The 11,779-nt window shown below is 27.6% G+C and overlaps 1 protein-coding gene and 1 pseudogene across 3 annotated transcripts; both read left to right on the top strand.

Annotated features, from left to right (window-relative positions):
- Positions 1 to 5,594: 5,594 nt before the first annotated feature.
- LOC9330342 lies at positions 5,595 to 7,298 on the top strand. Of its 3 annotated transcripts, none has more exons than XM_021011786.1 (4): positions 5,595 to 5,933; positions 6,039 to 6,150; positions 6,336 to 6,650; positions 6,757 to 7,298. In XM_021011786.1, exons 1-4 carry the CDS (start codon positions 5,860 to 5,862, stop codon positions 7,066 to 7,068), a joined length of 813 nt encoding a protein of 270 aa, XP_020867445.1. In that variant the 5' UTR covers positions 5,595 to 5,859; the 3' UTR covers positions 7,069 to 7,298. The 3 variants fall into 3 exon arrangements, with proteins under 3 accessions (XP_020867445.1, XP_020867444.1, XP_002894281.1); XM_021011785.1 differs by having other exon boundaries at positions 6,030 to 6,150; XM_002894235.2 differs by having other exon boundaries at positions 5,595 to 6,150.
- Positions 7,299 to 7,628: 330 nt separating this feature from the next.
- Positions 7,629 to 8,143, top strand: LOC9330341 (annotated as a pseudogene).
- The last annotated feature ends 3,636 nt before the right edge of the window (positions 8,144 to 11,779 follow it).

The following is an 11,779-nucleotide window of genomic DNA, read 5'->3' as shown; positions in this document are numbered from 1 at the left end:
AATCTTACTAAATAGACTGATCGATATGTCTAATATACAGGTCTCCAAAATAAAGAATGAGGATTAACCCGTATTGAAGCGACATGTTAATAATATTTTAAAATTTTATTAATTTTGATTTAAACCCTTCCCGCCATATAACTTACCCCGCCATATAATTTATCCCGTAATATAACCCGTCATGTGTTAGTTTAAAATATTGATATGTTCAAATATTTATAATATTTTAAAAAATTTATTGATTTTGAATATATAAATTATAATAATTATTTTTTAAAAAAATTATACAGATTTTTTGAATTCTGATTGTTAGTACTTAGTAGTATTAAAAATTTGTTTGGGCGATTTTGTGTTGATAATATAGGACAATTATGGTAAGTGATTTTGAATTGAAAATCTTAATTTAAATAGAGTATAAATGATCATTGTATAGATATAAGGAAAGATTGTCTCTAGATTTTTGGTAAAAAAATTAGATTTACATATATTTAATTAAAGAAACAAATCTTGAGAATTAATGTCAATGACATTACATTGTAAATAAGTGCTAACTCCAGGATTTATTTCAAAAATGTTTCCGAAAATGTATATATAGATTCTTTCCAACAATTGTTTTTTATTGGGAAATTGTTGCTCTCATTTTTTTGGTTATAAGATGTTCATAAAAGGATATATTTCCTCCGTTTCAAATTAATTGATGTTTAGGAAGAAAATTTTGTTTCTCTTTATTTGATGTTCTCAAATTTTACTACAAAATTAGTTATATTTATGTTTTATGGTCATTTGTATTATGCAAACTGTCTAATCTATTGGTTGAATTGTGTTTTAAATAGATAATAAATGATGTTTTAATACACAACCTTAAACATCAGTTAAAATGAAACATATGAAGTGTTTCAGCTTAAACAAAACTTAAAAAAAATCATCAAACAACTCTAATTATTTAAGAGTGAATTTGGAAAAATACCCTCCTTATGACTTTTTGTTTGAAAAATACCGTATTCTTTTTTTTTTCTCTTTTAAAAACTATTTTTAATATATAAAATTACTAAAATAACCACTAAAATTTAGTACTAATTAAAAAGAAGTTATCATTAAACAGAAAATTCAATAATTTAATTTTTAAATTAGAATTTGATGTAACTAACAATTTTAAAGATAATCCTTATCTTAAATCTTTTTTTGAAAATAATTTACGATTCTTGGAGCGTTGGAAATTGATTCTTTATATAATGTGACAAATATTATGTGATAGACGGTAGAATATTTATAGATATTATCTTGTTGAATTTTAATATATAAAAAAATTGCCTTTATCTCAAAATATTTAAAAATAATTAATATTTCGAATCTTGTTTATTATTTTTTCTTCTAAATTTCTAAATTAGTTTTAATTTATTAAAAATACAACATTTTAAATGTGGATAAAATTGTCATTTTACATATTAAAAATTTTAGTTTTTATTTCTATTGGAACGAAAAATTGTAGGTTTTATTGAAAATAGAGAAAGATGTATTTTTCAAACAAAAACTCATAAATATGATAGTTTTCAAAATCTACCCTTTTTATTAGCGCACACAAATGATATTTGGGAAAATTGGAAATAAAGGATATCTACTAAAATTTTTGTCCATATACACTTTTTTGGTGAGATTGTCAGTTTGGACGAAATTACTCCTACACCCTATTTTAAACATTTAAAAAAAAATAATCATAAAAATATGTAGATATACAAGAGTAGATGTGATTTGAAGTGAAATTTTTTAGATTTGGTTAAAAAAAAGTTGATTTAATTAAAGATAAAGTTTTGTCTAATTTTGTTAGAACACGTTTTCTAGAGTTCTGCAAAACTTAGAGTGTGTCTTCTGCATTTTTGTACTTGTTCTACATATTTTAGATTAGATTTCTGTTCTGAAAATTTTAGAAATCCGAAAATCATATATCTAAAATATTTAGAACATGCATTCTACGCTTTGCTCTATGTTCTAAATATTTTTGAATAGCCGTTCTAATAATTTCTACATCTTCTGCCATCGTTAGAAATTGTAATCTTCGTTTAGAATGTAAATTCTACGGAATTGTAGATTTCGTTTTCTGTAAGTTTTAGAATGTTCTAAATATAGAAAGTAAATCTTCAGAAAAGGAAACAAAATATTTGTTTTAGATTACGATTTAAATAGATATTTATTGTATAGATTACGATCTAAAAAATGTAGATGTTGTTGTCTACGGTTTTTTTAGAAAAAGATAAAAACCTAAAACGTTTTCTAAACCCTTAGAGCTGAGAGTTTCAAATCAAATTACTGGAGTTTACTTCAGGGTACTAAAGATGAAACCAAACTCGAAATTCATCCCAAGTGGCTACTCTTTCAAACCAAAATAATAGAAAAAAAATATTTAAACAGTTCAAGAAGGATCACAAAAGAATTCTAATTTCATAAACTTTGGTCTGATTTCATGTTAAGAAAATGAGCCACAATATAAAGAGGAGATTCAATTAAAAACAAGAAAAAGTACAAACACACACAAGAATTAGGGAAACACAAAAAAGTCTTCAACATGCAGAAACAAATTTGAATAAAGATTGAAACATGAATTAAGACATAAAAGATATTTCCAATGACGTAGATGAAGAAGATTTACAAGAGACAAAACCTATAACCAAAATAAAATAAACAAGACACGTATATGAGCTACTCATGACACACATACACATAAAAATAGTGAACTAAATAGATCAATAAGAGATATGAGAAACAATTTACACATGCACCAATTGAGACATAGCTGAAAATTTCTAAATCAAACAGAAAGTGAGACAGAGTTTAGAGTATTTGCATTGGTAAAAATATTTCTAAAACACGTAAGATGCAATGAAAAAAAGAATGGGAAAAAGTCTTTTATTAGGTCTTAGAAAGACTCTTATTCATTTGGAAGTTTTGTGATTTTTCTATTTCTATTTTAGTTTTGTAAAATCAATTATGAAGTTTAATTTTTTGAATTGATTTTGAGAGTAAGTGAGGGTAAAGTTGGGTTTTGATTTTTAAAAAACCTATTTGACCAATCTACAAAAAAAATGGGATATATGGACAAAATTTTAAGTAGATATCCTTTATATCTAATTTGAGTCAAAAAGGGAAAAAGAATTAATAAAAAAAAACAAGGGAGACTCACAAAAATACCCCTTTTTTAATACCTCTTTTCAAAAATGCCCCATTTGGCTGTCCATTTTTAAAAATACCCCTTTTTATGTACAAAATGACTAAATTACCCTTCTTTTAATAAAAGATATCACAAATATATAAGGAAATATAACAAAATTAGGTCCACAAAATACAAAATATTTTTTGGCGGGAAAAGTGATCCCGCAATTTTTCCCGCCAAAACTCTTGTAAAAACTTGTAAAACCTTTAAAATACCTTGTAAAATTTTCCCGTAAAACTTTTTCCCGCCAAAAAATTTTCCCGCCAAAAATTTTTTTTTGCGGGAAAAGTGATTCCGTAATTTTTTTGGCGTTAAATTTTTGGCGGGAAAATTTTCCGCCAAAAATTTACAAGGTATTTTAAAGGTTTTTTACAAGGTATTTTTAAGGTTTTACAATGTATTTTAAAAGGTTTTACAACGTATTTACAAGGTATTTATAAGATATTATAAGATTTTACAAGCTATTTTATAAGGTTTTTACAAGTTATAAGGTTTTACAAGTTTTTTATAAGGTTTTACAAGTTATAAATACATTATAAAACCTTATAAGTACCTTGTAAAACCTTTTAAAATACATTGTAAAACCTTACAAAACACTTGTAAATACTCTGTAAAACCTTTAAAATACCTTGTAAATTATTCCCGCCAAAAAAATTTCGCAAAAAAAAATTGCGGAATCACTTTTCCCGCAAAAAAAATTTTTTGGCGGGAAAAATTTTTACGGGAAAATTTTACAATGTTTTTTAAAGGTTTTTACAAGTGTTTTGGCGGGAAAATTGCGGGATCACTTTTCCCGCCAAAAAATATTTTGTATTTTGTGGACCTAATTTTGTTTCAAATAAGGGTAAAATGGTCATTAAAAATTAAAAGAGGGCAAACTTAAAAATGGACTCTCAAAAAGGGCATTTTTAAAAAGGGGTATTGAAAAAAGGGCATTTTTAACAATTTCTCTATTTACAAGTGAAATGATCCAAATCATATCAATGAAAGGCAAAAAAAAACACAAGAAATTTATGTTAAAAAACAAAAACCAAATTTGGGTTCTTCAAAAAAAGACCAAATTTAAAATAAAGGGTAATATGAAAGAATGACTTTGAAAGATTACAAAATTAAGTATCCAACCTTAGTTTTTTTTTAAATTAATTCTCTCTCTTATATGTTGGAAACTGGAAGAAAATACCCCTACGTCTGTAACAATTTTTTAGCGAAATAATGAAATACAGATCCACGAATTATAAAACCTTTCATACACATTATGTATTTGCCCTCTTCTTTCAACTTCGTCGGTATCTTTTTCAACATAATTTATGAATGCTAACATATAAGTTAACTTATAAGTTAATTAACAACATATATAAATATATATATATATATATATATATATATGAATGCTAGCATATAAGTTAAACATAAAATTAAATTATCATGATAATAAATATGTTAATGTATAGTTAACGGTAATAAATAAGTTATTAAAGTAAATAAACATGTTAATATATAAGTTAGTTGATACCATTCATATGATAAATTATGTAGCATGATAAATATAAGTTTACCATATAAATTATAAATGTACCGCAATACAATATATATATAATTTACACTGTTAATTAAATTTATAACCACAAAAGATATTGTTTTTTATTGTCTCCGGTAATGAATAGTGTCTCCGACGTTGGATAAACAATCTTTACTTTGTTTTAGATCTAAACTCGTTATCTCGTAATTTTTTATTGAGTAAATTTGGAAAATATCCTCTTTATGACATTTTGTTTGAATAATAGCCTATTCTTTTTTTTTTTCTTTTAAAAAATATTTTTAATATATAAAATTACTAGAATAGACTCACTAAAATTTAGTAATAATTAAAAAGAATTTATCATTAAAAAAGAAAATCTATTAATTTAATTTATAAATTAAAATTTGATGTAACTAACAATTTTAAAGATAATTCTTATCTTAAATATATTTTTTAAATAATTTACGATTCTTGGAGCGTTGGAGATTGATTTCTTTATATAATACGACAAATATTAAGTGATAGACTTTAGAATATTTATCGATATTATCTTGTTAAATTTTAATATGTAAAATAAATAAACTGCCTTTATCTTAAAAATAGTTAAAAATAATTAATATTTCAAATTTATTTTATTACTTTTTTCTTCTAAATTTTGAATATATTTTAAATTTATTAAAAATACAGCATTTTAAATGTGGATAAAATTGTTATTTTACATATTAAAAATTGTAGTTTTTTTTTGTTTTTTGGTATGGAAAAATTGTAGTTTTTTTATTGAAAATAGAGAGAGGTGTATTTTTAACAAAAAATAGTAAATAGGGTAGTTTTCAAAATCTCCCTTATACTTATTAAACGAATTACAACAAGAAAAAAAAAATTAAATTCATATAAATGAACACCAAATAAAATAAAATCTTGCGCAAATACACACAGCTAGACATTCCTGAGCCCAACGACTTGGGACTATAAAAGTTAGATTATAGAGATAGATAACTTGGTCCCAAAGACTTTCTTAGGGTTCTGTCTCAGACCGCTTCTTCTCATCTCATCATCATCACATCACTTTCTTAGACTTTCGTTTGTTCTTTTACCCTCTCGATATATAATTTGGTTCTTTAAATTAGCGAGAGCCATGGAGATTGCTACGACAACGAGCGCTTTGCATTTGTTTCCCAAGGATCAGAGATACAAAACCAAAGGCGTCAGGTATAACAATCTAATCGATTTCTCAGACGTCTCCTTGTTACCCGTAATCCCTAAGATAGACTTAGACGACCCACAAATTCTGAGTCGAACCAGAAGAGATGGCAGGGAAAAGTACGACGTTGTGGCGGCTTCCAAGAAACGCCAACATTCCGGCGAAGAAAAGCCACTGACGAAGAGACAAAAGAAGATCATCGAAGAAGTGGAGTCAACTACTAAGGTATGTCGGTCTTCCGAAACCCTAGTTTCCAACAATTGTTTTTTTTTTTAAATATATTTTGATTAAGATTATTTCAACCAATTGTTTGTTTTCTAATTTAGGGTAAAAGATTTATTGATTTTTTGTTAATAAGGTTGAATTTCTAATTTGTTTATATTTTTTTACCTTTTTTTTTTATCCTTCAGGCGAAATCTAATAGGACGTTGACACCGAGTCTTCACAAATTAGTGTCCGAGTCAAAGGAGGAGACTAAGAGGAAAGATACCAAATCGGTGGATGCGAGGGCTATTACAACAACAAAGGTTACTAAACCGGAGAAATCAATTACGGCTTCCTCGAAAGAGTGTTTTCACGAAACAGAGACGAAGAAGCCTAATGGGATTGATTTGAGAAACTTGATCGCAAAGGCGCAAGATAAAATCCAAAACAAACGGCAGATCGATCATCGAAGAGACGACATCACAAGGCAGAGAATAGCTGCACGCTTAGCTCTAAATCAAGTAAGCGAAAACATGTCAATTCACTATACAGTTTTTGGTTATTTCTTGTGTAACAAGTAATTTGTTTTGAGTTCTCATGTAATGATTCGTCTTCTTAATTTGTCAGATGGTAGCAACCGTTAGTTTTGACGATCATCTCAACTATCATAGAGAACTGGAACAGCTTGGCTACACATTCATTCAAGAGGAAGTTGATTACTTGAGCATGTTCAATTTATGGTCAAGAAGCGACTACAATGGTATCACTAACTCTGTCTTGGAAAAGAACAAAACGCCATGGTCTGATGAAGATTCAACGAGAAAGAAACATCGTCAGAGCTCAACAAAAGGAAATAGTATGGAGCAGCATTCCCTGCAGATAACAAGAATGGTGAATCTGCTGAGAGCGGAAATCAGAGTCATAGCTCAACAAGTGTGATAATCCAGTGATAATTTAGATAGAGTCCGAGTCCGAGTACAGTTTGGTGTTTAATTTGTGTGACTGTGCTCACTGCACTCTATATATAAGCGTAACAGAACATGTTTGATGTCTATCCTTTACACAATATGAACAGTTTGAGAGTAATTCCGTTTATATTATTTGCAAAATGTCTTGCTTTCTTGTTTTCATATCATCAATATATTGAAAGACTTGCATAAGAAGTAACTCTGTCAACATATTTTAATATCAATAGAAAGATTCTCATATAAAGGTATGTGTCTGATCTGTTATGTCTTAGATGGAAGTTACTTAAGAATTCTGATACAAAATAGGAACAACTTCAGATACAAGAATAACAACTTTTTGGGACTTTTTGATATTCCAGTAGAGTATATATTCATCCACATACCAATGTAAAACCCATTGAAGTCCAAGAAATGCTCTTCAAATTCTCCAGCAACCACGGTTACATGATGAACTTATCAGTAAGACACATAAGCATCACTGGATTGGTATTCCAATTTAATGTCTTAGAATCAACACTGTGTGTCTCAGGCGTGAAGAGGTATGGCAAAATATCTTGCACTAATCCAAAGAGTTCTACGACGCAAGTTACAATAATCTTTTTCCCTCTTTCCGTTCTAGAAAATATTCTCCCTGAAAATGATGAACACAAAGGAGCTACTCAAGATGGCGAAGAAATGGCAACAGAGAGCAGCCCTAAAGAGGAAAATAATCTCATTCCAAAGACCATATACTACTGCTCGAAGCTCAATCGCTATAGAGAATGGTTGTTATGTAGTTTACATGGTGGATAAAGAACGCTTTACTTGTCCAATAAGGTACATGAGCAACTCTGTTTTTCAAGAGTTCTTGACATCACTGAAGAAGAAGAAAGCCTACCGACCGGTTGACCAATCACCTTGCCATTCGATTCTGTTTTCCACCTATATCAGATTGATCCAACGAATGGAGACACAAAAAGGCTCTTATAATATCAATCAATATTTAGTGCTAGATGCGCTTGCAATGCTCTTTGCAACCACAAGAACAACACAGTAAGTCTCTGTAAGACTATAACATCTTTGAAAACGTACTTTTCTTCCAAATTTTTTAAATCTTTTCTAGATAAAAATTTACCATGCTTTTGTTAGATTCTCATGAAAAAAGGTTTTAGACATTTAAGATTTCCTTTTCATTTCCCATTCTAGTACTTAACTAATCCCTACATATAGACTCTAGATATCTATTGAAATTTCTACAAGTTTAATGTTCTAACTTCTCTGAAAACATCAAAGGGCCTACAAGTTATGCATCTTCCATTTCACATGTCTTCGTATCTAAATATTTCTGTATAAGATTCACACTCACATCAACATGATCTTGTCTTTTCAACAGAAGTATTAACCCACTAGTTGATGAGCAGACATGGTTGGTTACTAACTCTGGGAACCTTTATAATCACACCCAACAAAGACAAAAGCATGTGTGCTGTCAGGTTTAGGTGCTCCAGTTTTATCTAACTTAAAATAGTTTCTCCTTATATATAATGCAACAAGCTATTGGATTCTTCATCAACCATGCTTGAATTCAAAGGGTTATACAACACAAACTACGAGCCTCTTTTGCTTTCTGAACTAAAAAGCCTCTTCCCTGAATATAAAGATGAACACAAAGAAGCTCGCTCTTGAAGATGGCCAAGAAATGGCAACAAAGAGCAGCCTTAAGCCGGAAAAGAATCTCATTTCAGAGATCAACTACTAGTAGCTCAAGTGTAGTAGAGAAGGGCTGTTATGTGGTTTACACGGCGGATAAAGTACGTTTTGCTTTCCCAATAAGTTACCTTAGAAACTCTGTTTTTCAAGAGCTCTTGGACCAATCACATTGCCATTCGATTTAGTTTTCTTGGAGTATCTCATCAATTTGATCCAATGACGAATGGATGGAGACACGGAAAAGGCTCTGTTAATGTCAATCTCTAGTGCTAGGTGTTTTAAACCATACTCTTTTCAACAACAAGAACAACCATTGCTTGTATTTTAGAAAATTAGAGTGTAGCAATTTCTATGTTTGTAAAGATTCTAAATGTATATTAGATCAGAAAGATAATTCTTGAAATTTAAACCATTATTTTTGTCTTTCTTTTAGACTGTCTCATAAAACTAGGCGGCTTAGTTTACACAGTGAGAATCATAGAGGTGGAATCCTCTAAACCTAAATCTTGGCCCAACTACACTGCATCACCTTGCTTGATTTTTTTTTTTCTTTAATTTTATTTGAATTTGATCTTATATGTTGCAAAGCAAATACTAATATACTATGATCCAGTTAGCTACTTTGATTCATTTCTATGATTTTCAATTTTTATAATTATATTGGATTGTTATAACGAGTTTCAGTTTTCTAATTTTTTCCCTTTTTTCATAGTGCCAAGTTGACATGAAGGGTATGTTAACAAAATGTTACTCTTACTAGCGATTGACCCGCGGTACACCGCAGGTTGATTTTTTTCTAGAATTTATGATTTTCAAATTTTTTAAATTATGTATTATATATAAAAATTAGCAAATTGTATCATTTTTAAGACATTTATAATGTATAGTTTATAATTGTCATTATGTAACGGTATACTACGGAATAATTTTTGTTTTATACAATCTTAACTAAATTAGACTGATTCGATATGTCTAATATTACAGGTCTTCCAAAATAATAAAATGAGGATTTAACCCGTATTGAAGGGACATGTTAATAATATTTTAAAATTTTATTAATTTTGATTTAAACCCTTCCCGCCATATAACTTACCCCACCATATAATTTATCCCGTAATATAACCCGTCATGTGTTAGTTTAAAATATTGATATGTTCAAATATTTATAATATTTTAAAAAATTTATTGATTTTGAATATATAAATTATAATAATTATTTTTTAAAAAAATTATACAGATTTTTTGAATTCTGATTGTTAGTACTTAGTAGTATTAAAAATTTGTTTGGGCGATTTTGTGTTGATAATATAGGACAATTATGGTAAGTGATTTTGAATTGAAAATCTTAATTTAAATAGAGTATAAATGATCATTGTCTAGATATTAGGAAAGATTGTCTCTAGATTTTTGGTAAAAAAATTAGATTTGCATATATTTAATTAAAGAAACAAATCTTGAGAATTAATGTCAATGACATTACATTGTAAATAAGTGCTAACTCCAGGATTTATTTCAAAAATGTTTCCGAAAATGTATATATAGATTCTTTCCAACAATTGTTTTTTATTGGGAAATTGTTGCTCTCATTTTTTTGGTTATAAGATGTTCATAAAAGGATATATTTCCTCCGTTTCAAATTAATTGATGTTTAGGAAGAAAATTTTGTTTCTCTTTATTTGATGTTCTCAAATTTTACTACAAAATTAGTTATATTTATGTTTTATGGTCATTTGTATTATGCAAACTGTCTAATCTATTGGTTGAATTGTGTTTTAAATAGATAATAAATGATGTTTTAATACACAACCTTAAACATCAGTTAAAATGAAACATATGAAGCGTTTCAGCTTAAACAAAACTTAAAAAAAATCATCAAACAACTCTAATTATTTAAGAGTGAATTTGGAAAAATACCCTCCTTATGACTTTTTGTTTGAAAAATACCGTATTCTTTTTTTTTTCTCTTTTAAAAACTATTTTTAATATATAAAATTACTAAAATAACCACTAAAATTTAGTACTAATTAAAAAGAAGTTATCATTAAACAGAAAATTCAATAATTTAATTTTTAAATTAGAATTTGATGTAACTAACAATTTTAAAGATAATCCTTATCTTAAATCTTTTTTTGAAAATAATTTACGATTCTTGGAGCGTTGGAAATTGATTCTTTATATAATGTGACAAATATTATGTGATAGACGGTAGAATATTTATAGATATTATCTTGTTGAATTTTAATATATAAAAAAATTGCCTTTATCTCAAAATATTTAAAAATAATTAATATTTCGAATCTTGTTTATTATTTTTTCTTCTAAATTTCTAATTTAGTTTTAATTTATTAAAAATACAACATTTTAAATGTGGATAAAATTGTCATTTTACATATTAAAAATTTTAGTTTGTATTTCTATTGGAACGAAAAATTGTAGGTTTTATTGAAAATAGAGAAAGATGTATTTTTCAAACAAAAACTCATAAATATGATAGTTTTCAAAATTTACCCTTTTTATTAGCGCACACAAATGATATTTGGGAAAATTGGAAATAAAGGATATCTACTAAAATTTTTGTCCATATACACTTTTTTGGTGAGATTGTCAATTTGGACGAAATTACCCCTACACCCTATTTTAAACATTTTAAAAAAAATAATCATAAAAATATGTAGATATACAAGAGTAGATGTGATTTGAAGTGAAATTTTTTAGATTTGGTTAAAAAAAAGTTGATTTAATTAAAGATAAAGTTTTGTCTAATTTTGTTAGAACACGTTTTCTAGAGTTCTGCAAAACTTAGAGTGTGTCTTCTGCATTTTTGTACTTGTTCTACATATTTTAGATTAGATTTCTGTTCTGAAAATTTTAGAAATCCGAAAATCATATATCTAAAATATTTAGAACATGCATTCTACGCTTTGCTCTATGTTCTAAATATTTTTGAATAGACGTTCTAATAATTTCTACATCTTATGCCATCCTTAGAAATT

Source organism: Arabidopsis lyrata, assembly GCF_000004255.2.
Source record: "Arabidopsis lyrata subsp. lyrata unplaced genomic scaffold ARALYscaffold_1, whole genome shotgun sequence".
NCBI classification, from domain to species: domain Eukaryota; kingdom Viridiplantae; phylum Streptophyta; class Magnoliopsida; order Brassicales; family Brassicaceae; genus Arabidopsis; species Arabidopsis lyrata.
Note: the sequence above shows the minus strand (reverse complement) of the source record. Positions and strands in the feature narration are given on the sequence as shown.